This window comes from Leptidea sinapis, chromosome 36 (genome assembly GCF_905404315.1).
Source record: "Leptidea sinapis chromosome 36, ilLepSina1.1, whole genome shotgun sequence".
NCBI lineage: Eukaryota > Metazoa > Arthropoda > Insecta > Lepidoptera > Pieridae > Leptidea > Leptidea sinapis.
The window spans coordinates 8712790-8740267 of NC_066300.1; the positions used below are offsets into that span (position 1 = coordinate 8712790).

General features: G+C 33.1%; 3 protein-coding genes across 8 annotated transcripts in view; 1 reads left to right on the forward strand and 2 right to left on the reverse strand.

The window, feature by feature from the left end:
• Positions 1 to 15768, reverse strand: part of LOC126975464 (alpha-tocopherol transfer protein-like) — a 38176-nt gene extending 22408 nt beyond the window's left edge. Inside the window, exon 1 of the mRNA XM_050823382.1 lies at positions 15559 to 15768. The gene's annotated coding sequence lies outside the window, so the exon portion shown is untranslated. The remainder of the gene's footprint in view (positions 1 to 15558) is intronic.
• Positions 15769 to 19741: 3973 nt separating this feature from the next.
• On the forward strand, positions 19742 to 21833 carry LOC126975459 (uncharacterized). 3 transcript variants are annotated; one of them, XM_050823374.1, is made up of 4 exons: positions 19742 to 19944; positions 20067 to 20266; positions 20413 to 20631; positions 21064 to 21833. In XM_050823374.1, the coding sequence occupies exons 2-4, from the start codon at positions 20072 to 20074 to the stop codon at positions 21736 to 21738; spliced, it is 1089 nt and encodes a 362-aa protein (XP_050679331.1). In that variant the 5' UTR covers positions 19742 to 19944; positions 20067 to 20071; the 3' UTR covers positions 21739 to 21833. The 3 variants fall into 3 exon arrangements, with proteins under 3 accessions (XP_050679331.1, XP_050679332.1, XP_050679333.1); XM_050823376.1 differs by having other exon boundaries at positions 19743 to 19823; XM_050823375.1 differs by having other exon boundaries at positions 19742 to 20266.
• LOC126975436 (DENN domain-containing protein Crag) overlaps positions 21825 to 27478 on the reverse strand; it is a 65637-nt gene continuing 59983 nt past the window's right edge. For all 4 annotated transcript variants that reach the window (XM_050823316.1, XM_050823314.1, XM_050823315.1 and 1 more), the window contains 2 exons: positions 27287 to 27403; positions 21825 to 25989 (listed from right to left, as the gene is read on the reverse strand). In XM_050823316.1, coding sequence (XP_050679273.1) covers positions 25797 to 25989; positions 27287 to 27403 — 310 coding nt within the window. In that variant the 3' untranslated portion in view covers positions 21825 to 25796. The remainder of the gene's footprint in view (positions 25990 to 27286; positions 27404 to 27478) is intronic.

Below are 27478 nucleotides of genomic sequence, written 5' to 3' on the forward strand. Positions count from 1 at the left end.
GCATCCCCTTAATACCCATAGACCTTAGACCATTTATACATCTAGATAGATTACGATAGCTGTGAAAACCCCTATTTTGATCAATTCACACACACTAACACAGTGTCATACGAAACGCGAGTGTAACACGTAGCTTGTCACGCACACTAACCTAATATTCCTGGCCCGTTTTTATCAGTTCTGTAACAGCAAGAGACTCTATCTAGACGTATAAATTATCTAAGCCTTAGACCAAGTAGGGAATAATTTCAAAACTTTTGCAAGAAACTAATACAGCATTCAGATAAGTCGTTCGAATAATATTAAATACTGTATTAAATACTCAGATTATTTATACGTCTAGATAGACTATGACAGCTGTGAAAACGTCAAAAAAATTGAGTTTAGAACTAACCTCTATTTTTGAGCATTGCACGCACACTAACACAAAGTGTCATACAAATCGCGAATGTAAGACGAAGCTTGTCGCGCACACTAAACTAATAGTCCTGGCCTGTTTTTATCGGTTGCCTTACAGCAAAACTCTATCTAGACGTACAAATTTTCAAAATATTTAACAAAATTACCAAACACAACTTAGAAGGGCTGTTCTCCAGAAGCGACTAATTGTTACTTTCAAAGGTAAGAACATAATAATTATTATTGTGAAATACAATTTAAAATGAATTTAAATCTAATCGTAATTATAACAAATAAATATCGTCGTAACGTAACTATAAAAGTTAACATCGCATTTCCAAGATTATGAATGGTTATGGTAGAAACCAAAAATAAAATAAATTGCTGAATCGCTTTTTAAGACGATATAGAATTCTCAGAGGTCTTTGGAATATAATAAATCAATTATAGTTAAAAAAACAATGCATGCTTTATATAAAATTCAACTAAAAAATAGAAAATATGTTTTAATAAATTTAAATTGAAAATAGTTAAAAAAATATATGATTATTTGTTAAAAAAAGCATTAAAAATATTATTAAAATAATAATTCTTCTACAAATTTGAATGAAATCTGGCCGTTTAAAATGGGGCAAAATGCCGTCTAAATGAGTCAGTTACAAACATACATACAAACACACAAAGATACAAGTGAAGCTAATATAAAGCGTATAAAAATATATTATTTTTAATAATTCTTATACACCATCAAATGTATTAATAATAAAATGGGTCTCTATATTTTAAAGTCAGTTAAAAAAAAAAATAAACAATTTATTCATTTGTCATACAATTTTGAACTACTAATCACTAATTCAATGTGCAGGCGATCTTTTAACCAGAGAATATATACTATAAGCTGACAGCGAGTAGACATATTATTAACTAGCTGACCCGGCAAACGTTGTTTTGCCATATAAAGTATAATTCACGCGATAGTTTTATAAGTAATAAAATATTGCCTATATTATAGCCTGTACATCATTTTGTTCTATTGTCAATAGTTTTTGCAGCGCACGCAAAAATAGGTTTTCGATTTTACACCTTGTGTTACAAAATAGAAATTTTATTACGGATCCCTAATTTTGAAAAAAAAACATAGCCTATAGCCTTCCTCGATAAATGGACTACCCAACACTGAAAGAATCATTCAAATCGGACCAGAGATTAGCGCGTTCAAACAAACAAACAAACACTGCAGCTTTATAATATTAGTATAGATAAAAGCACATCAAAAATTAGATTTAATATTTCGTAATGATTATGTTGAGTTTTTTTTTATTAGGTAGAAAACCGACTATAATCAATTACTTCTTACCGACACGCCTCATATGTTGTATCACGAATATTACTCACAATTATTAATTTAAACATTTAATAACATGTTTGAATAATTAATATTTGCTTCTTATTTTCGTATTTTTTGTGTATTTCGTTTTATCTTATTTATCTTCATCCCTACTAATATTATGAATGTGAATGTAAGTTTGTTTGTTACCCTTTTACGACGGAGCTACTAAACCGAATTTCGATGAAATTTGGTACAGCGCTACACTAGAGCTTGGGAAAGGACATAGGCTATATTTTATCCCGGAAAAATTAATGGTTCAAGCAAGATTTGTAAGAAACTGAAATTCAGGTCAATAAGCTATAACTATACCAATAGTAGGATTATTTTGCCATATAGCAATCTTCCTCGAAATAAGATTCATATAATATGTTGGGAACGTAAGCGAACTGGAATAGGACATGAGAAAATCTTCAATTCCAAACTTGCTTATTATTTTTAAAAACCCTTTATCTACAAATGGCAGGCATCAGCTAGTAAACCATCCGTCGTTCGCGTACGTATTTTTACACCTTGGGTTACATGACTGGACTTAAAAGTACAGTCCTACTAAAGTAGGGATCCCTAATTTTTTGAAACTGTAATATAGCCTATAACACCCGGGGATAATGTAGCTTCCCAACAGTGAAAGAATTATTCAAATCGGTTCAGTAGTTGCGGAGCCTATTCAATGCAAATAAACAAACAATCAAAACTTTCCTCTTTATAATATTATAAGTAAGTTTAGATAGTATAGATAATAGTACAACCTATAAGTAACTCTACACTGAATGCTAAGTTTCAATCTATAGGTACCTACTATAAAAACTCGTTTCTAAATGAAATTTTACAAACACTCAGTTTCTGTCCTGCTTTACGTCTACCTACTGATATAAACACATTATCGTTATACGTGAAATAGCTCACTGTCGTGTTCCAAGGTTTAAAAAACCTTTTACGATCTCAGAACTAAACATATTTATAGAGACAAATAAGGCACAAAAACTTACAAAAACAATAATTCTCGTACACAACACGTTCACCAAAATAATACAAAAATTAGAAAACTGTAAAGTTGTTTGTAGATAATAATATGTTTTTAACATAATATTGTTTTAGCGTTCTCCTTCTCCGAAACGTGAAATCATTGTAGGATTCCGTTGGTAGGTAACAATCGATCGATATTGTTACAGTTTATAAGAAAATAACTTATTTGAGTTTGGATTTGTAGATGTCTTATGATAATCCCTACTATATATACATATATACAAATCTGAATGTAAGTTTTTTTTTAATGGAAAAGGAGGACAAACGAGCGTACGGGTCACCTGGTGTTAAGTGATCACCGCCGCCCACATTATCATGCATTCACAGGAGCGTTGCCAGCCTTTAAGGTAATAAGTTTGTTTGTTACGCTTTTACGCCGGAGCTACTGTATTGTATTTTATGAAATTTGGTACAGCGATAGACTGGACATTGGGAATAGGACATTTTATCCCGGAAAAATCAATTGTTCCCGCGGGATTTTTGAATAAACTGAATTTCACTTCGATGAGCTACAACTATACCAATAGAAGGTTTAGTTTGCTATAGCAATCTTCCTCGAAATAAGATTCATACAATATGTTGGGAACGTGAACCGGAACTGGAATGGGACATGAGATAATCTTCAATTCCAAGCTATTATTATTTTTTAAAACTCAATATCTCCGCGGACGAAGTTGCGGGCATCAGCTAGTAATTTAAATAAATAAAGAATTTAAGAATCAAAAGTTGCTTAACGAACACAGTTGATTGTAACCAATATGCTTATATCAAAGAGAAAGTAACTTTCCAAGTCTACTTTTTAAGAAGCCGTACGGAGAATTCTTGTGTATATTAGGTACCTACATAAAATAGGACAAGACAAGGTCAATGTTGACGCTACTTGTAGCTAGGGTTGCCAATATTTATTAAAAAGACATAGAGTATATCTGATTTCAAAGGAGGTAAATAAGAAAACTTTTTTTTTTGTGAAATTAAGGGGCGAGACGAGCAGGATGTTCAGCTAATGGTAATTGATACGCCCTACCCATTAAAATGAAGTGCAATTGCGCTCGTCACCTTCAGACATAAGATGTTAAGTCCCATTTGCCCAGTAATTTCACTAGCTACGGTGCCCTTCAGACCGAAACACAGTAATGTTTACACATAACTGCTTAGCGGCAGAAATAGGCGCCGTTGTGGTACCCATAATCTAGCCGGCTTCCTGTGCAAAAGTGGCTGTGCCTCCCACTGGTAAACTGGACTTCCAAAAAAAGAGTATCATTTGTATTAATATTTCCATGAAGGAATTTTTTTGTATTTTCTGTTAACATATTAACAGTAAATAGTTGAATTTACAAGTAATAGTAGAGTAAACGTTTTGTAAAAAAAGCTTATTTCAGCGTACTCTATTAGTGTTTTAGAATATAGAGTTCGCCTACATGATATAGAGTACAATACTCTATTTAAGGGTACGGCTGGCAACCCTACTTGAAACACTTGTGATGCTATTCGTCGGTGGGAAAGTTTCAAAACAACTTATGGTACTACTGCAAATATAACATGGATATTTTTCTGATATAATTTTAACTGCTGTTTTAGTCACTGCTACCGAAAGTTATTTTTTTGTTTATTTAGGAATCATGTAAAATTATATAAATAATAATTTATTACACGTAGAGCATCAAAAAATATTACAGTTTTTTTAGCATAGGTAATTAAATATAAAGTATTTTGACCATCGCACTAAACAATTTAAGTTAATAATATAATAATTATGTATTACTTGAGAGATACATTGTGTCTTGCGAGGGCCAAGTTAATATATATTTATTAAAAACATAAAAGATTTTTAATAGTGATCCCTATAAGATATTTCTAGGTTAGCTAATTACTCAATAACATATGAGAGATCGACACATAAGTTAAATTGACCGAGTTGGTATTACATGGATCTCACAACTTTGCACGAGTTGCGAGACTTGGTTTTTTTTACAAGTTATATTGATTTTGATGGCATTATAGATTGTAGAAACTACATTAAGTGTTTCTTGTTTTATCAATACTTAAGGGAAGTTGAAACGTGACATAAAAACATCTTTTCTAATTTATTTTATTAAATAAATCGGAAATTTATATATAATAATAATATTGACACACTTTTCACACAAATTATCTTGCCACAAGTTAAGCATATATAGCCTGTGTTATGGGTTACAAGATAATGATATATTTAATACAATATTCTTACTTAAACATACATAAATTCATATAAACATAGATAAATACATTTAAACATCCATGACTCGGAAACAAACTTCCATATTCATCATATAAAATAGGTACCGGGATTCGAACCCGGGACCTCTAGCTTAATAGGTAGGATCGCTAACCACTCGGCTATACAGGTCGTCAAATTATATCTTAATTTATATAAATCTCGTGTTTCGCTCAATGTTTGTCCTCAAAGGACTCCTAAACTAATGAACGGATTTCAATGGGGATAACTTCATGGAGTGCAGTTTAGTCCAACTTAAGAGATAGGATAGTTTTTATTTCGATTTGGGACCCATAATTATTTTTATTTCCAATATTTGTTTTGTTTGGACATATTTTCTGTGAGAGTATTTTTGACGCGCGGTTTGACAGTTCTGCTGTGAAACAATTTCATTATAACAACAAGGAGCATATTATTATGTTACAATGAAAAATTATTGACAAATTCATCAAAAACGGTATTTTATTTATTATGTACAGAACAACGTCTGTCTGGTCAGCTAGTATATTATATAACCTATTAACAATTTTTATTTTGTCTATTACAAGTAGTAATCGATCTATGAGGTGGTAAAACTTTTAACATCGTAATAAATTGTTAAAAATGTGTAAAAGTAGCACCATAATTAATAGCAATGTATGTTTATAGCACAGAACAATTTAAAGACATATAATTATTTTTACATAAATATCTGCTCAATAAATCTTTAAGCAGTCAAGCATAGATTGTGTGAATGATAATAGCATTGGCGGTTTTCGCTCTTAAAATGTACTAAATTACATTTATTCATACCTTGTACCGTTGCATAAGTACATTCATAAATTAAATACATGATCTAATAGATATATATCTGCAAAAGAAAAATTTCAAAGTAAAGCTAAAAAATACTATCTAGAAGCTAATAATCAGGAATACCTATGATGTATATTTTTAATAATACTACTTATTTATATAATTACTTAGAGGTTTTGCGAGTATGTCTCTATTATTATATATATTAAGATAATTTTGTTCATTGAATAAATAAATAAATAAATCTTATTATAAAATTCTCGTGTCTCGGTGTTTGTTACTAAACTCCTCCAATTTGTATGAAATTTTGTGTTCATATCGGGTAGGTCTGAGAAATAGCTGCATCTATTTTTTATACCCCAAATTTTTTTTAATTACTTTATTTGGCAATACAACGTTTGCTGGGTCAGCTAGTAATATTATTAATGTGAATGTAAGTTTGTTTGTTACGCTTTTACGACGGAGCTATTGAACCGATTTTGGTACAGGGATGGTCTAGAGCTTGGGAAAGGACATTGGCTACATTTTATCCCGGAAAAATCCATGGTTCCCGCGGGTTTTGTGAAACACTGAAATTCACGTCGATGCTATATCTATACCATTAGTTTAGGTTTAGCTTGCCATAGCAATCTTCCTCGAAATAAGATTCATATATATCTCATTGAATTAAAGCTATGTAATGTGTATTAAGAACGTTTAAGTATAAATTAAATATGATATTCCAATATTGACAATCAAATATTTGTATGACGATATATTGGCGAATTGTGCTGTACACCAATTAATTGTTAACAACTATGTTACCACGATTCATACAAATAAATCATTTCATTTCATTTCATTATAATATCTTGGGAACGGGAGCGAAAACGGGAACCGGCACTGGAAACGGACATGAGATAATCTTCAATTCCAAACATGCTTATTATTTTTAAAAGCCATTTATCAACGCGGACGAAGTCACAGGCATCAGCAAGTATAAATATAAGTGAAAATCTTTGTTTCTTTCAATTTATGCGCAATTGTTTATGGTCATGTCCGTGGAGGAACTTTAACGATTTGTTACAACGTGCGTTACACAACCTCCCATAAAAACGTGCTTTATGCCCATAGAGTCTTGTTTGGTTCAATACCTAGTCCAACACAACATTTTATGTAAATATTATAATGTTAATGTTCGAAGGTAAACTATTATTGTTGTGTCTAACAAACGAAACGGTTTAAATATTCTCACTTTACAGTAAATACTTTTATTAGATATTATTAAGTTGAAATGACGGCAAAATTACTGTTTTTGTCCTCATTTAAGCTGTACCTATAAAAACCCGTAACTACATAATTTGTTGTAGTGTCTGATCTCGCCTACTATTATGATTTTTTTGTATTTGATTTTATTTATTATATTATATATAGTTACGTACAGATAATACTATGATTTAATGTTTATTATTATTACAATTATTTATTTATTTTTATTTTATTACATTACTTACTTTGATACCTAAGCATATTAATTTGCAATGGGAAGAGTAAAAGAACTTTCTACTTGTAATGTCACGAGGGGCTGCTGAAAACCTGTGTTGTGTTGGTGTCTTCTGCACTGACCCAAAAATATACTGAGTCAGCTCCTTTTAGCAGGGAATCACGTTCACACTGTTATCTTTAATTTTTTATATTATTTGTAACGTTATTTAATTTAGTATTATAAGATTTTAATTAATATTGTAAATTATTGTGTTTTTGTGCGAGTGTTTCTTTATTGCTAATAAAGTGTTTCTGTTCTATTCTATTCTATTCCAAACGAGACAAATGAGATTTAACATCATCTTATGTCTCAAGGTGACGAGCGCAGTTGTAGTGCCGCTCAGAATTTTTGGGTTTTTCAATAATCCTGAGCGGCGCAGTGCATTGTAATGGGCGGGACGTATCAATTACCATCAGCTGAACGTCCTGCTCGTCTCGTCCCTTATTATCACTAAAAAAACTGCTGGAGGCTGTTGACGACACAGGATGCGGTCCTGGTGCGGGCCATAGCGGCGTCTTCTACCGTGAAACTCACGTGCAAATATTATTGTGTGCTCGGTGAAATTACCGGAAATTACTGAGACTAAACATCTCACTCAGAATGTTGGGTTCAATCAAGAATCGTGAGCGTCACTACTTGTAATGGGCAGGGCGTCTCATTTGCTATAAGGTACAAAATATAACAAGTTCCGCGTACCTAGTTCATTATTATAATCATTCGTATTTCCAATTATAAAATTTGAAATTGTAAGAGATACTTTTTTAAAGTTTCCTAAAGGCGAAAAAGGTTCAGAAGTATTTCGGTGTAAATATCTACATACACTTGGTAAATATTTATATTCATTTATTACAATCTGTTGTTTTAGTATTACAATTGGGCATTTCATTTTTATTAGTTTGTATTATAGTATTATTTGTCCGAATACGACACGATTATAACAATTTTTCAACGCATTTTTTTCACTTCGGGCACACTTAGGGGAACGCCCTATTATGCACATTTAAATTTATGGATATATGTGCACATAAAACTTGCGGGGCACCCTAATAATTATTATAAATGAGAACATGAATTTATTTATTTCGCTTTAACTCCTTAACTAATGTACCTTTCATAATAAAAATCCGCTCAAATTCTGAAACGGCTTAAGGGTATATTCTATTCCGAAAATTCAATGGATTCCGAGAAAGGGAGATACGAATCTAATTTAAACGAAGACTCTGGCAGAAGATGATGGACAGTAGGAAAGGCATAAAAGGCATTTATTTTCTCAAAATTGATTAATTTAGAATTATTTTTGATGTCATTTCTTATACTACTAGATACTACTACCGCTTCGGAAACAAATGGCGCTCTGAGAGAGAAGAAGCGGCGCAAGAAACTCTCCCGGCATTCTTTTTTTGCGCTCTTTTCAATAAAAATATACAACATTGTACAGTCATTTCTATCGCTGTAAAATAATCACGATCTAGTCCCAGGCTTTCCGATCATTTAGATATTTAGCAGTGGAGCAATAGGATTTACGACAGAGCCATTTTTTTATAAAACATTTAAATTTATTTTTAGATAATGCCTGAACAGTGGCTGGGACTTTATTATAGAAGTGTATACATTTACCCTTAAAGCTATTATGTATCTTATATTAGTAAATAAAGCAATAGACTTTACTGGTACTATAATGTACTGTATCGATAATGTCGGACATACTAAGGCGAGAAACATCTTGAAGCTCAGAAGAATAGAAGAAACACGGACATACGAAAGAACACAATGTTAACTGATTCCTACAACAATAACGACAAGAGATGAACTCTGCTTACAACAAAATTGTCAGAGCGCACGGGCAGAAGAAGAGTAGGAAGATAAAAGAAGATGGACAGACGACATGGTGGAGAAGATGGAAGAGGAGGAGGAAGATACGGAGACTACATGATGAAACGCATTGCCAAAATATATTGTACCTATATTGTATTTTAGTGATTATATTGAAGTGACTGTATTGTAGCTTGTGATGATTTGTGGAATTAATTTATCTTTTTATATTGTTTTGACATGTTAGCGCTATAGGACTTCAATTTACTTTTATATAATAAACAACTAAATTGTTTGTATGTTTATGTGCATGATGTGTTCACCTATATTTGCAGGAACACAATTTTTGCAATTTATGTTACAATCTTATGAATTGTCTTGTGTATTCTGTGTTGGTGGACCTTGAATAAATATTCCTTATATTAATTTTAACAGGAGATGTTGTTAATGTTTTAAAAATAAAGCTTAATAAATTCATTGACATCAAATGGGTAAGTAACATTCAGTTTTAAGTATCATTCACCTGTCCTTGGTTGATTGCGACTTCTGTCGTAGCCTCTACTCTGCTGCCATCTCACCCATTAAAAGTAAATGTGGAATCCAAAGTAATTCATGAAAATAAATGCGGTGAATGGTTCCCTACCGGTAATTACGGTTAGGAAACATGTTGCGAGGCGGTATTTGGCGAAATTGAGTCAAGGCGAGCATGCCGACTTCGATACAACACTACGTGTAGAACCTTATTAATATACTTGATGTCGTAAATAATTAATTATGATGCACAGGTATCGTAGACTTCAATTGTGTAGTTTCTATGTCTGATACGTTGATGGCAAGGTCATGTTATGACTTCCCCATCATATTATTTAAACTTCTGTATTGATAAGTTGCGGAGTTCGCTATTTACTTCTTTCAGTTAAGGGCATAAACTCAAAATAGATAGAGAAGGCACCCAGGTTGGGTGTGATGGTGCCGCGTGGTTATACCTTTTACCACAATACAACTTGCACCAACTTGACCACAATCGCCCAAAAGCAATTAACGTAACCGCCATATGGCATTTTTTGTATTTGTGGTAATATTAGGGAATAAAATGAATATTTTCATATTTATTTTATTACCTCATATTTATTATGTTATTATAATTATTTATAATTTATAAAAAACTTTGACGATACGTGAACCATCAACATGGAGTTTTATTTTGTTTTTAGATAGATTTTTTTGTTTTTTTGTTATATATATATATATATATATATATATAAATATATTTAGAGAGTGAATCCTTTAATATTCTGTATATAAGTCACATAACCACAGCTTTAATAATAACTGTAGCGTTATCGCGGCGAAGGCTTGGTACTTTGGAAAAACCCAGCCCTATAAAGATTGTTCGGTGTTCCCAAGTAACTTGGACTTGGCGTTCAATGCATCAGTGCTTGCGTTGATATTATATTGATATCAGATGTTTTTTGTCTAGTGGTTCTCCACTCCACATGCTTCTGCATGGTTCCATGGACACACTAGCATCAAGTGACTATATACTGGTTTGTCCTAAGAAATCCAATAAAAAATATGCGAGCACCTGTTGCGATGGCATGAATTTCAATCCGAACATATTAAAAATAACAATGGACCTTAGATCATTTATACGCCCTACCCATAACAATGCAGTGCCCCTCAGGATTCTTGAAAAACCCAAAAATTCAGAGCGGCACTATAATTGCGCTCGTCACCTTGAGACATAAGATGTTAAGTCTCCCTCACTATGACAGCTGTGAAAACGTCGAAAAATATTGTAAAGTAATCAATCAAAGTAAACAAAATGTAAGAAACAGCCAAGCAACGCATCTTCGTTGAGTGTCTGCCATTTGGGTGGACTAGGTGAGTGTGAACAATGACGTCATAATTCATAAGAAAAAACAAATAACCTGCGAAGAATGTTTGAAATGTGACATTTGTCGCCTTTGTTTTACTTCGATTCGGTCTGATGGCGCACATTATAATATTATAAGAATTTCTCTAAATAGCACTTTTAAATAATAAAAATTATAATACAAAAAAATATTTATAAATTTATCATAAAAAATATAGATGTAGGAATAATTCTAAACAAATAATATTTAAATGAAAAATATTTGATTGTTATTTAAATCAAATGCGATATCCTATAACTCCATAAAAATAATTAGGAATATAACGTGCACCAAACGCCCTCCCCACACACAGCTTATTTGCTCTTTTCACGTTCATTTTAACGATCTTGCTCTTTTGCAAAAGAGTTCAGAAGAATAAGTGTTCCGCAGGGTTCAATTCTCGGTCCTTTCTTGTTTCTTATATGTATTAACGATTCACCTTTTTGTGGTATGATAGCCATGAGATTGTATTGTTTGCTAATGATACTTCACTTATTTTTAAAGTGAAGCGAAGTTCAGTTATTGATGACCAGGTAAACAATGTACTCTCAAAGATAGTGCGTTGGTTTGAGACGAATAATCTTCACTCAAACAGTAAAAAACAAAGTGTTTACGGTTCATTACACCAAACACAGCGGAGGTACAAACCAACGTACTTATAAATGACCAGAGATTAGAACTTGTGGACACCACGGTCTTCTTGGGTCGTTAGATAAAAAGCTTCAGTGGGGTCCACATATTGCCCAACTAGCAGATAGTCTCAGCTCTACGGCATATGCCGTTAGAAAGATTAGAGAGTAAACGAATGTTGCGACCGCTAGATTAGTGCACTTCAGTTATTTTCACAGCATCATGACGTACGGTATTTTGCTGTGGGGTCACGCTGCTGACATTGATATCGTGTTTGCTCTGTAAAAGAGAGCTGTTCGTGCTTATACATCAGCTGGGTAGACAGTCACTCAAAGAAAAATATTATGGCTGTTCATTGTCAGTACATTAATGAAAATATACGTTCACAAAAATCGTCACCTTTTTGCTCCAAGTGATAGAGAGAGAGTGATTTTCATTATAATCACACTAGAAATAAGGGATTGCTTGTAACTAATTCCAGAAGCTTCATAAGATCCATAATAGCTAAGGGTAAATGAATACTTTTTAATAAAGTCCCAGTCACTGCTCAGGCAATATCTATAAATTAACTTAAATGTTTTATTAAATGGCTCTGTCGTGAAACCAATTACTTCAAGCTGAATACCTAAGTAATCCGACAGCCTGGGTCTAACTAGATTATGACAGTACAATTTTTTTTTATTTTTTTTTATTTTGGTTATGACAACAAACAATCACATAAACAGTGTTACTTATAACTAGTTGTTCAAATAATTTAGTATTTGTATAATCAACCCCGTTATCCATGGTTTACAAATGATAGTGGGGTCATGAACAATCTTATCACTCTATATAGGTATTATTTATAAAATAAGTACTTACTTAACTATTTATTATAAACTAACTTGACGAAACGTCTCCTGTTCGTTAAATAAAAGCAAACAGTTAAAACTGTTAACGAACATTATTTAACAATTTCAATTTATATACAACTAAGCGCCTGTATTTATGCTTGCATTAAAAAGCCGATTTATATAAATATATATTTTATTGCATAAATCTACTGACCTATAGATAGAGCAGCGACAGCCAGCGTTATATATTTACATATAATATTGTAGATTTTATTAAAACGAACGCGAAAAGAATGGGAGAGTTTCTTGTGCCGCTTCTTCTCTCTCAAAGTGCCATTTGTTCCCGAAGCGGTGGTAGTGTTACAAGTGACATCAAATAGAATTCAAAAAGACTCACTTTTGAGAAAATAAATGCCGTTCATGCATTTATACAACCTGACATCTTTATGCAGCCAAAATATTATACGTTCGTTCTTATATAACTTGATGAATAATACTTGCATGTCTTTATAGTGCTTTTTGTAAGATAATATGTTTTCGTATAATTCAATATCCGCGTTTTTGTATGTACAAACACGAAAACAAATTAACCGTCATAAGCGAACAAGACGAAACGAGCAAAAAATCAATTGCCGATTCTGTTTTTATTTTATTAATTAAATTGCCTTTTTTGTGTATGACGTTATCGAATATACTGCCTTAATAATACTATAAAATTTAGTCAATCTGTATTTTTATATGAGGTCATCTATAAAAACGTCGGCACTGAGCTTCATTTGACTCTATTTATGCGTTAGATGCGAAAAATAACCTGCAGCTACAAACACTGTAAAGGTAGTAAAGGTACTTGTATTATTATATATATTCTTTGATTTTTTTTTTCATGAAAATACAGGACAAGACGAGAAGAACATTCTGCTGATGGTAAATGATGCGCCATGCCCATTACATTGCAGTTCCGCTCAGGATTCTTGAAAAGCCCTAATATTCTGAGCGGCACTACAATTGCGCTCGTCACCTTGAGACATAAGATGTTACGTCTCATTTGCCCAGTAATTTTAGTAGCTACGGCGACCTTCAGACCGAAACACAGCAATTTACACATTACTGCTTCACGGCAGAAATAGGCGCCGTTGTGTTACCCATAATCTAGCCGGCATCCTGTGCAAAGGAGCCTCCTGTTGGTAAAGGCAAGTTAGCAGCAGCAGTTAATATTTAATGCCCTGGTATACCTACATAAGCTTAACATAACATTGCTCGCAGTAAACAGTGCTTAGCAGCTCAAAATTTCAATTACTAATCCTTATAGAACTTACTTAGTGCTGCTCAAACGAAGGGCAAGATTTGCCAAAAAAAATTTATTTTTATATTTTTATGTCGCACACTTAACAGTAGCACACTTCCTAATAAACTTTTTCTTTGTATCTACTAATATCCGAAATGGTTGGTAAAATGGTCAAAGAGTTGTTCTGTGAACTCGGCGTTTCGTAAACACCGCATTTATCACATTTATCCGAAGAGCTTTTTGACTCCTCGCCACAAAATAAGATATCATCCCCAACACCTGGATGTGCGGCGGTTCTCCACGTTGTACAAAGCTGTGGAATGAGCTTCCTTGTGCGGTGTTTCCAGAACGAAACGACATGGGTACCTTTAAAACAATACATACACCTTAAAGGATGGCAACGCTCCTGTGATTCCTCTGGCGTTGCAAGACAATGTGGATGGCGTTGATCATTTAACATTAGGTGAGCCATACCCTCGTTTGTCCTCTCTTCAATAAAAAATGGATCTATTCTGACGGAACTATTAGTAGGGTTCATTTTGGAAGAATTTATCGTAGAAATTAAGACCATTACAATTTAGATCGATATATCCTGTTACATAGTTGATAAGAAATGTACGTGGGCGAAGCCGAGGTTGTCCGCTCGCTATATCATAAAGGTGGGTACACATTTATTTATCAGAATCGCAATTAAATTATTGTTATATGTTATTATGTTTATTTGTTGTTCAACGAGAAAGAGACGGTAAACTTAATGTAGGACAGTATTACTGTTGTTTACAATGCCTTGTACTCAATAAATGTTTGCAACTTTTTCCATCCTATCGACTCTTTTATGTATAAGTTAAGTACTTATAAGTAAGTTATTATCAAAGTTATACGTAACAAAAATATATGCTGGATTACCAAGAGAGTGAATTTTTTTGTTTTGGGAGTGTATGTGGATGAGGAGTGTATGTCAAACTATATTTGGGAACAAAAAAAAGTCACAGTAATTGATGCTTATGTTTTAATTTTCTTTTTTTTATGGAAAAGGAGGATCAACAGCGATCAACTGGTGATAAGTGATCACCGCCGAACACATTCTCTTGCAACACGGACGGTACGACATGGGCACCTTAAAAAAAGCGCGTACACCTTCCTTAAAGGCTGGCAACGCTCCTGTGATTCCTCTGGTGTGGCAGGAGAATGTGGGCGGCGGTGATCACGTAACATCACATGTCTCATGATCGTTTATCCTCTTCCTCGATACAAAATAAACTAGAAGGGAAGTAATATCATAATTTAAACCAAAAAAGTAGATTTCTAATAGGTAGAATAAAAGAAATGCAATCAAAAGTAAGAACTGATACAAATGCCATTTCTAAATGTATTTGTAGCACATCAGACATTAAAATGTACATATTTATATTATAATAAAATTACTTTTTAATGATATAAAAAAATATTGTTATAAAATTAAATATTATTATTTTCTTTTTATTTAATATACCATGTTATTCATTGTTTGAGCTATTAGTATCATCATCATTAGCCGGAAGACGTCCACTGTTGGACAAAAACCTCCCCCAAAGATTTCCACTATTAGTAGGTATATAATATAATAAACATACAATGTCCCTTTATGTTTCAAAGCATAAATATTTAAATTTTTATAAAGTATAGCGTTACACCAAAATATAGTCCAATTGTTACTTACTGGTGAAAATAAATTCGATCCTGATGATAACACTTTCACTACGAATAAAATCCAACTAAAATGTTAATAATCTAAAGATAAAATAAACATGAAACAAAATATTAATATTAATTAGGAATTAAATGGTTTTTGTGGTCTGAAAGTTTTATCAAATTACATATTTGTACAGCCCAGTGTGAGTGAACTTTAAAATGACCGCGCGATCGTAAGTTCGACCACAGAGTAAGCTGAATGACTGATGAACATTCTAAAAGGTGAGTTACCGTCAGTGTACTACTGTTAACTAAGAATGTAGTAGTAAGAGTAATTTTACTATCACTCCATAGTTAGTGATAATGATAGTGATGATAAGATAAAAGATAAAAAAAACAGTATTTATAGACTTAATATTACGGTTAGTACTTTTAACTTCCACTGCGTGCCTACGACGTACCTACTCTTAACCTGTCCCTTTCCTATATCATGTTTTTTTAAAGTTTTATTAATCCAACATTAATTATTTCAATTTTTAGAGTAAATAGTCTTGTAACAATCACAATATATATTGACCAAAAATTGACAGAATTCATTGTATAGTTGTATAGAACGCAAATAAATCTTCCATAATCGGCAAGTGCCCCCGCGCCGCGGTATGCCATAGATCGGTGCCATTTTCACGCGCGTGCAGTGGCCTGTCATTGCGTATTATTTTACGTGGATTAATAGATTGCTTATAATTAGGATGATATGAGAGAATGTATAAGAAAGCTATTGAAACAAGCTATAAGACCATGCAATATAAACTAACAAAATGAAGGTCACAACTTGGCCAGTGCGTAGTGTGCAGCACGGCACTCTCGATTTTGGTGTATATGAAAGATCTAGTGCCAAAGGGACCTTTCCGATTGTGGAAAGTAAGACATGGAAGCAATTCTGACGCTCTAAAATAGTGCAACTAAAACTATACCGTTAATGTGCAGGGCTTACAAAGCGCGCGGATCATTTTGGTTATGCGAGTGAGTACGATTAAATCCTTGTCAGACGAGTTTTTAAAAAACAGATAAAACAAGGATTTAAAATGTATTCATGTGTCATAAAGTGGTGCTGAAATTATACGGATCGTCGTCCCAAGGGGATTTGCATCAGTTTTCACGTGTAACAACTTAAAAATATAATCAAATGTATTTTATTGGAGGAATGGCATTATGCATACTGTAGGTAGTAGCAAATTTTACTAACTTTTTATTACAGAACAAAATATTTATTTAGAGACTAACGGATTTGGTTTTCATTTTGCCTTTTTGTGGGATGGTATTCCGGTTGTCTTTTTTTTGTTCGGTAATATTCACTTTTCTTTCGTCTCTTTCAACTCTTCCTATATAAATAAATGTCTAGTGCCTTTCTTATTACACGTTATTTTTAATTTAGATTTCTACAAGACAGTTTAAAAGTTGGAGGCTCCTTTGCACAGGATGCCAGTTAGATTATGGGTACCACAACGGCGCCTATTTCTGCCATGAAGCAGTATTGTGCAAATTTTACTGTGTTTCGGTCTGAAGGGCGCCGTAGCTAGAGAAATTACTGGGCAAATGAGACTTAACATCTTATGTCTCAAGGTGACGAGCGCAATTGTAGTGCCATTCAGAAGTTTTGGGCTTTTCAAGAATTCTGAGCGGCACTGCATTGTAATGGGCAGGGCGTATCAATTACCATCAGCTGAACGTCCTGCTCGTCTCGTCCCGTATTTTCATTAAAAAAAAGACAAGAGTCGTAGATATTATGGATGAAAGCTTTTCAATTAGAAACATGGAAATGATTACTAATGATACCTAACAACGGACAACTCAAAAATATGATCACTCATAGTCATAGTCATTAAAAGTGAAGTTGTTTCATAATGTGAAAAATATTGTGTCAAAGTGGTCCGTTACATATTGTGAATAAGTTCACATAATGTAATCGTAAATTTTTATTTTCTATTTGGTGCTAAAATTGAATTTGAAGTACCCAGTTAATACTAATTTATTGCATGTGTTAGTTATTTATCTAGTGAAAATACTTACAGGTAAGTCAAATTAAGCACGATTTCTGTTTTAAATATAGCCAAAAGTCATGTTACTTACAGAACGAATTAATTCGGGGTGAAAAGAAAACGCCTGTTGCTAAATAAAAGTGCGTAAGGGATGAATAGCAATGTGTTCGGGGTGATTAGAGTGATAATCGCTAGGGCTGCCAAAAACGTTTTAATACCTACCTACATTTTTGTAGGTGGGATATAATAGACTGCAACCTTTTAAATAGTTGTTTATATTTTCCTTATGAAAAATTATTAATTACTTCGCTTTTACAGATAATTTTGTACAATGCCGCGCGTTTATAAACCTGAACCTGGAGGTAAGCGGTATAAAAAGTACCTACGACAAAAATATTGTCAATTTTTAATAATATGTAGTAATAAACTTAACTGCTGTGATGTCGTGATTTTATTCTTACCCGGATTAACACTGTATCATGTGAAGACGAAATGCCTGGTACAGTAGTTATTCTTATGTCATGGCTAATCTCCACAGTAAAAGTGCCGTTTGTGTGGAGATGTTCCCCATTGTTTGAGCGGGCTTGTTTTATTTGATATATTCCTAGAACAAACAATATCAGATCTGATATTTCCATAGTGGGGAACATAGCTAATTGTGGGATTTGAGCATCTATTGGTGTGAAAATGGCTCAGCGTCTGTTAAGCTGGTCCAAAAATATCTACAATGTAACCGTCAGTAGCCACTATTAAAATGGCTTTACAAGAATTGCCAATTTTATGCAAACTATATGACTTTTTCTTTGAGAAAAATAATTTGAATATTTTTGTAAATATATTGAGTACCATCACAAATTACGATAGGATTATTTTGGATTATCTCCTAATCTTGGACTTTTTGCTATACCTACATTTTGGCTTTGTCAGTTGAAGACAGTTAAATAACATAAATACCATGTTGATATAAAGCTAATAATAAAGACAATATAAACATTTTTGTCTTTGTAATGTTGCTGTTCAAAACTTTGATATTTAATTTAACAAAAAGGAAGGTGCATAAAATTAGTGAAGTAGCTTTTTAAGACTACTTAATTTATTGTTTTATAGGGCATCGCAGTTTGCTTTCCTTTAGTGACCGCAAAAAAAACACACTACATACAAAAACGGCACATGTATTTTTCGTCATAATAATAATAATATGACAACACCTATGACTACTTCTGACTCCTGTCAAAAGTATTCCTATCCAAAAAGGGCACGCGGAGACTAGTTCTGTAAGTAAGTTTTCCTGTTATAATAAAATAAAAAATACATTTTGTTCTTTTCTTAATAAAAAAAAATAAATTTTATTTTAAAGATAGGAATACCACTACTGTTAGAAAGGAATAAGTAAGATAAAGTTCTACCTTTATCCTTTCTAACAGTTGTACTAATGCAGTTCGACCTGCCTGTAGAGCTTGAGGTGAAGACGCAGCTGATTAAGAGGGAACCCGCCTGCTTCATTCACATTGGAATTCATCTTCTGTGAACTCGGTAATACCACCCTTGATACATAACTTATGTAAAGCAAGCAAAATGTACAGAGCATGCTATAATTTTTTTTATTCTCTAATTTCCTACAAACTCTAAATCGGGAATTTCACAAATATTAAATTGATTGCATAAGCGGCGCCGGTTTCTTCTACGTCCTTAATTTTCTTCACGTAGAGCAGCCTTGATTAATAGCATTCTTGAAACCATTTCAAGTCAATTTGCAACATAATACACACAAACGAAAATCTAAGATGAAAAAGATGTAACATCATTGGTTTCGTCAAATAGACGTTAAAATTCCGAACAAACAGCTGTCATCTTCATATTTTCGTTCGGAACTTAAGAATAAGAGTAGGTTTAGAAATTCGAAATGTCAAGCTATGACTTACGATTCGAAACGAATGGAACCATAGTAGGAAACATCCGAAACTTCGTTTTTTGTTGAATTAGAGTAGACCTATAGTTTTGTTGAAACCTCAGAATACAGAATATGTATACTGAGGTTAAAACGTACTGGATTTCGGCTATCTCCGACCTCCGTTTTTTACAAGATTATGGGTGGCAGAATGCGCATACAGTGCAGTGCCAAAAAAAAAAGGTTGTAGGCATCATCATTCATCTGTCAATCTCACGTTTCATTTCATGCAATCGAGTGAATCGCTTTTTTCTTAGAATAATGTGAATATTGTAAGGGTTATTTACCTTTAAAGATTATTCTAAGGTTATTTACTTGTTATTACCACCTTTTACTAAAATAAATAAATCACAGAGTACTTTTATTTTTAACTGTGAAATATATACTTTGGCCTTTTGAGTAAACACCGCAAAAATCCAAATTGCTGGTAATTAAATATTAATTGAATTGTGCCATAAAGTGTTGGAACTTATTTTAAATTACTGCTATGCCCAGTTTATTGTACTGTTTCTTTCTGATCCACTAATGATAAAGATTGTTATTTTAAAGCCAATATGTTCGCATTACAAGCGCGACGAATTATAAGTCTTAGTAATAAATTAATAGTTCGAAAACTAAGAAACAGAAAGCTACCTGGCCCGAATCCTGGTTTAGACGAACGTTTGACAGCATTTAAAAAGGATGGAGTTAAAATAGATGAAGATGACGCCGAAGAATTTATCGAAGGGTCGGAAGGAACTTTTTTTAATGTGAGTGGATATTGTAGTGTTGTTTTTGTAGTTCAAGACATCTAATCTATAACTTTGTTTTTGTCTCGGATTTCAAACTCAGCACATCAAATTACACAACAATTAGATTTGATGCAATGTTTATGCATATTTCTGTTACTTTTTAGGTAGATGAAGCATATAACAAACACATGAATGAGTCATTAGGTAACAATGAAAATTTGCGTTACCAAATTGTCAAAGAAAAATACTTTAAAGAAAGTCTGCCAAACTTTCTCACATGGAGTGAAAAAGAACAGATTCGTCACTTAGCTAATACAATGCCAAATGAGTGGACACCAGAAAGAATAGCAGAAAGTTTTCCTGTCACTAAAAATGTGGTTAAGGTACTGTGAAATTATTAGAACAATTGCTTTTTTTAATCTATATTACTTTTTAAGTTTTAAATATATAAACTACCAAAAAAAAACTGTTGAAATAAAAATTGCTGTAGCAACATCTGTATGTTACAAGAAATTGTTAATATCATCAGCAATATTTAAAATGTTAAAATTTTGCAACAAAAAGAGCTTGTGCTATTAAAGTAGTCAATAAATTAAGAAGTGTTATTTAAATAAGTTAACATTTTTCTTGTAAGTATATCAAAAGTATTATACAGACATTCATATTATTAGTTATCTTAACTGGACTTAAAAAAACAATAATTATATTGTGATTTACCAATGAATATTTGAAACATGATATAATTATGTCTGTCTCAGGTCAAGCTGTCAGCACTTTTAAAAAAGTACTAATATAGTGTTCTATAAATTTTTCAGAAATTATTAAAATTTCCATGGAAACCAGCTACAGAACAAAGAATAGCAAGACACGATGAATCTGCAATGAGAAATTGGAGGGAACTAAATGAAGGTACATTGAACATACCAGAAACTTTGAGACAACATTTTCTCAAGTTTTCTCACAGAACTATACCACCATTAAACAAGTCTTCTATCAAAGAAGATTTAACACAAGAAAAAATAGGTGAATATGAAAGTATCATAAGAAGATGTGCAACTAATGAATATGTTAATGAAAGTAATGATGAAATAAATCCAAAAATACATGTGAACATTGAAAAAGCTAAAGACAATTCTAAAGTAACACTTGATGAATTAGCTAATAAAATCAAAAAAAGATTAGAAGAAGGTGATGTGAATTTGTCAGATAAGATAATTATTGATTCAATTAGCCATCTACCTAAAGATGATGTTTCTAATGATAATATTCAGTTGCAAACTGATTCTCATGAAGAAAAAAATCTGGCAGAGTTTAAAGAAGATCCTAAAGGCATCCAGCAATCATTTGTAGGAACCAGTTACCCAGAGAGAATAAGAATACCAAAGAATGCATATAAAAGAGATGCCACATACAAAGTTAATGATTGTTTCTATGATTATGATGGAAGGTTTTTGTATCGAGTCATTGGTATGACCGGGAATAAAAGTTAGTTACAATTTATTTTAGTAATAATTAGTTTATAGTTATTAAATTGCTGATCAGAAATAATCATATTCTAAAATAAAACAACAACGAAGAAGCTTTATATATGTCTTTTATTAAAAAATTATAGGCTATGATACCTGTCGATTACATTAAAATAAAATAAACTAAATTTAATACAATCAAGTTCATTGCTTAATTTACATAAAAATTATTGCAGTTCTTCAAACTTAAGTGCATTTATTATCTCAAACATATAGCAAAAGCAATCAAAATATGCCAATATAAAAATATGTATGTTTGATTTCATTTAATATAGTAACCAAATCATACTTTGTACATAATATGGCCATCAAAATCACATTATTAGCACAAAAGCGAAATTGTCTTATTTATATAATTGTATGAAACAAGTTGGACACCAATTTAATTATATGTACTAAATTATGATATTATGTATGATTGGATAGCATAAATTGATATTGAAGACAAAAAAAAAAAGAATTATTTTTCAATTATAAAGCCCCACTTGAACATGTCCATGTTTCACTTTATATGCTTATTAGTTGGATTTATGTAACTGTCTAAACAATTTCAGTGAAATTAAAACAAAAATCAATTCAATTAAACTTTCACAATTTTCAAGTTTTTGCCACTTGCAACTCTCTTGTCAAATGAAATTCAACACATCTGAACATGTTATGTTCAATGTATTTGTTTATGCATTGTGATTGGTTATTGGTTCCGCGTTTAATGAAGGATAAACCTCAAACTAAAGAGATAATATCTCTCTTATTTCTTACTGTAAAACATCACATATTTTTATTGCACATTTCCTGTGTTATGATATGGTAGATTCAACCATCAAACATTTATCATTTCTTTCAATTTATATTTTTTTTGAGCAACAAAAATTTAACCTTGTGAACATACTACTAGAGGGGGCAGTAATTCTAAATGGACATTTGCATTAGAATATGGTCTTGAATATGTGTTGCAAGGGATATAGTTGTGTTGAGCTGCAAACAAAAATATTTTATATACTAAGCACTTGAAACAGAATGGCTCTTAGCTTTTTTCTCCTCTGAACTTTAGAATAAATTGGTTGACTAAATTATACCAAGCAACAAACAGGCCAAAACCTTTTAAATATCTATTCTTGATATACTTGATAGCTTTTATTGAACTGTAGTGAAAACAAAGATATATTTTTATTAGGCCTCTACGATCTTATGAGGTTAAAAAATGGAATAAAATTGACCATGCAATATAAAAATGACATCAGTAAAATTATTTTTTACATTAAAGTTACTTATTGACACTTATAATACTTTAAATTTTGGCGCACCGTACCCGGACGTTGTATCCTAACTTTTAATCATTACAAAACATACATTGAGTGGAATGATAACATACACAATCATTTGCAGTGATGTATGAATCACTTGAATGAGTTAATTAGAATAAATAATAATTTACAGTTAGTAAATTCTAATTACACAAGTAACATTTATACATATATTTCGATTCAATCCAAGTCACTTCTCTTAGCACCCGATTTAGCGATTATATTATCAACCTAACCCATTCTCGATATGCTCATACTAATTCATACAATAATTATTACTGTTAAGGATTGTTGATTAAGAACCAAATAATCCTAAGAACCTAGAGTATTTAACAAAAAGGAGATATGCAAAGCATTGTGTATGGAGATAATGCATAAAAGTAAAAAGTTACAGGTGTCATCATTATTGTGAGAATATTTTATTGTATTTTACCAAAAAACTTTGATTTCATAAATTACTTTAAAAGCACAAACAAGTGTCATATTACAGTGAGATGACACAGAAAAAATAACGTTGTCAAATGAACAACTTCACACACACCACAAACTCATGAGCCAAATTTTCATGATTCCTGCTAAAGTGAACATATCTCTTGATAACTCGACACTCTAAGCTCATAAATAATACATAGTAAAAAGATTTTTTTTTTATAACAAGTACCGTAAAATGGCTACTGTAGTTTATAATTTAAAATTAAAACACTTAAATTAGAACAGATATAATATACATAAGATTTTTTTACAAGATCTGTATTTTAGACCATAATATAATATTGGGGCACAGCAAGTAGGCCATCGTTCAGTATTGCAATCATACCATCGTGTGATGTAACATTCCCAAATCAGATCCCTAAGGATTACTTTGCTCCCTTGACAGGACGCAATGACTAAATCAAATGGATGAGGCAATGGACGGCACTCGCAACACAAATTTAATATATCTCTTAGTTACCAAACACACAATGGTACACTTGTTCTTTGAATTTATATACTTACCTACACAAATATCGTTAATTATTATTTAAGCTCAAAGTTTTATGTGACGGCTGATTACGGGTTGAAGTTGACACGTTATAAGTCATGTTGGTAATGGTGTGACAAACCATGTACCTATATATGTAGGTACCTAATCTATTATTTCTGTGTTAGCGAGATTTAACCTAATTGTGACAGTTTCACAGACGCGCGATCATTCAAAGCGATATTAACGCTTCTAATAATAGTTCTGGACTCCGATGGCACGTATTTCAATCAGCCAATCCAGTTCAGCTGTTCAATGTAATACTTACTGATTTATAATCTTAGCCATATTATTGAATATGACAAATGTCTGAATTTTTGAAAGAAACATTTTTAGGATGTTTGCACATAAATCCGTCTCGTATCTTTTGAACAAATCCCAAAAAAAGGAGTTAATCAGCTGATAGATCACCTAATGGTTAGAGGGCTCATGGTATATTGAAACACAAGTCAAGATAAAATTGTATTTTAGGAGCCGCTGCTAATAGAAACAGGAAGTTTCACATCGACCTTTTAAGTACTTCGTGTTTTTGTCGCTCTCCTACAGAAGAATAGATCACTTCCGTATTTAATATCCCAAATTATCACTTCTCTTTGATCATGAAACAACAGTACGCGATATCGTAACTTCAAAATATGAGAAATGACAAAAGCTGTCACTTTTTGACATAACATTATTTTATTTTGGGCATATAGCGAAGTAAGACACAAGTGTACATGACTATTATTATACAGTCATTACATAGTCGACGGCCGGGAGCGAGTATCGGATGCTACGGAATTAAATAGTGTTGTACTAAAATAAATATTTATTTTACTCCTGCGGAAAAAGTAGTTTCTTGGCGCTCGCTATTGCGGTTGAAAAAGAGCCGTTTGCCCATTTTAAAATTACGTGCGTGCATTGAGTGCGAAAAATTTATTTGTCACGCAAATTATATTTGGCACACTCAAATTTCGATACTCAAATTATAATTTAAGTTACAAAAGTTTAAAAACTAATATGGAGGTGGAAAATTTAATACATAAATCGTCGCATTTGTAATACAAAATTGTATGTGCAACTCGTGCGACAAATTGTCGATTGCCCACGAAAGCGAAGTAGAACATTCATTCGCTTAAGTAAAATACAAAATATACTATATAACAATCCCATCTCCACCATTCTACTATGGTAAAATAAGAAATAAAAAAACCCAGACGTTCAATTGCAAAATGACCACCGCGTAAAAAAATTGTTCTTTTTCAGAACCATAAAGTATTGTATGTTGTACGGTAATATCCTACTGGCGCTAGACCAGTTATTTCGCCTGACACTTTCCTTCCGAAACCGGCAGTGCCTCAGGACACTAGACTTTTCAGATACACCAAAACCGAAAGTGCCGTACGGCACACTATTCCCTCACCAAGATCTGATCCTTATCTTGTTTATAAGATGGTTTATTTTGCATGGTCTTTTAGTTTGTTTTAATAGCTTTCACATTATTATTACATGTAATATAATACGCATTGACAGAACGCTGCGCGAGGACGAAAATCACGCCGATGTGAGGCATAACGCGCGATCAGAGTTTCCCGGAACGGAAAGGCTACCATCGTCAAAACCACTTAGGTTGTTGTGACGATGGTAGTGGTATCAGAATATTAGTTGTAGAATGAGTTGGCTACCACGCTGTGACGTGTTAGTTGAGTGAGGGCTGGCTAGAGCTTCTGGTCCACGTTGAGCGAGAGACGTTTGAAGTAGTGGCGGCAACACACGGCGGTGGGCGACGGTGGCTGGTCCTGGGGCCGGATCTCGCTGCCGAACTGTTCGACGGCGCGCGAGTACTCGCGGTGGATCGCCGACAAGTTGATGTGCTCGGCGAACATCGTCATAGCGAGGAACAATATGTCTCTGTGGACAATGTGGTGTATCACTAGTGCATTCGTGTTTTACTGACAACCTAGAGGTAATATCACTTTTTTACGCTGCCTACTGAGGTAGAGGTCCCGGGTTCGAATCCCGGTAGGTGCGCAATCATAAATTATATGATTTTTTTATGACAATAAGGGACGAGACGAGCAGGACGTTAAGCGGATGGTAATTGATACGCCCTACCCATTACAATGCAATGCCGCTCACGGCACTACAATTGCACTCGTCACCTTGAGACATAAGATGTTAAGTCTCCTTTGCCCAGTAATTTCCTTTCAGATCGAAACACAGTAATGTTTACACATTACTGCATCACGTCAGAAATGGGCGCCGATGTGGTACCCGTAATCTAGCCGGCATCCTGTGCACTGGTAAATGATGAATATGAATGTTTGTTTCCGAGTCATAAATGTTTCTTTGTATTAATGTATGTTTAAGCAAGTATATTGTATTAAATATATCGTTGTCTTGTACCCATAGTTCCGGCTATGCCTAGTTTGGGTCTAGATAATTTGTGTAAAAGTGTGTCAATATTATATATAAGGTAATTTCACTCATACAATTTAGCCCAAAACTACATATCACCTGTACTGTTGCTGACAACGATTCAGTCAAGCATTCGTATACGTCTGTTTGCGTCTACCGGGATGTGAACCAGTGACTCCAAGCTGTGTGTAATACAAAGCAATAAATGTGTATGGTATACCTGAGAGGGTAGGCAGACCCTTCAAAGTTACACTGGCATCAAGCCTATCATGGAAGCTCTTCTTCATGTTACCTTCGACCTGGTTTTAATTCAATCAATCCCCGATATTATTTTTGAGTTATGAGCTCTCGAATTCAGAGACGAGGGGCCACAGAACACCATATTTCATAGATTTTTTTTTTAATAAACCCAAACCTAAATATTTACTAATTTTTTTTTTATGGAATAAGAGGACAAATGAGCGTACGGGTCACCTGTTGTTAAGTGATCACCCCCGCCCACAAACTCTTGCAACACCAGAGGAATCACAGGAGCGTTGCCGGCCTTTAAGGAAGGTGTACGCGCTTTTTTTGAAGGTACCCATGTCGTATCGTCCCGGAAATACCGCACAAGGCAGCTCATTCCACAGCTTTGTAGTACGTGGAAGAAAGCTCCTCCATTATCCGGTATTCATAATTTAGAAAAAAAAAATACCTACCGAAACCTGCACTGAACAAAAGCATCGTACACAAAAGCGATTGAAGCCAGTGCGGTAAAGCAAACTAATTAAAAAAAAAACAATACAATTACCTGTACAGTGATGGATATCTCTTATTTGTCGTAGTTGACTCCCGCCACGAAGCTAACCTCCGAATAGCGTCCGAGAGATTATTGTTCACCAAGCCCTCTTGTATTGAAAGTATCACACTGCAAACAGACTTTAATTTTAAGGGCATGTGACTCAAATTGTTTTTGTTTTTTTCTAAGATATCCTAATCTTTG

What these genes read in the sequence shown, in the direction of transcription:
- LOC126975459 (XM_050823375.1), top strand. Translation starts at nt 20,072, where the DNA reads ATGTTCGCATTACAAGCGCGACGAATTATAAGTCTTAGTAATAAATTA. An exon ending in CGGAAGGAACTTTTTTTAAT is followed by an intron (nt 20,267 to 20,412) that starts GTGAGTGGATAT and finishes GTTACTTTTTAG; the next exon opens with GTAGATGAAGCATATAACAA. An exon ending in TCACTAAAAATGTGGTTAAG is followed by an intron (nt 20,632 to 21,063) that starts GTACTGTGAAAT and finishes TAAATTTTTCAG; the next exon opens with AAATTATTAAAATTTCCATG.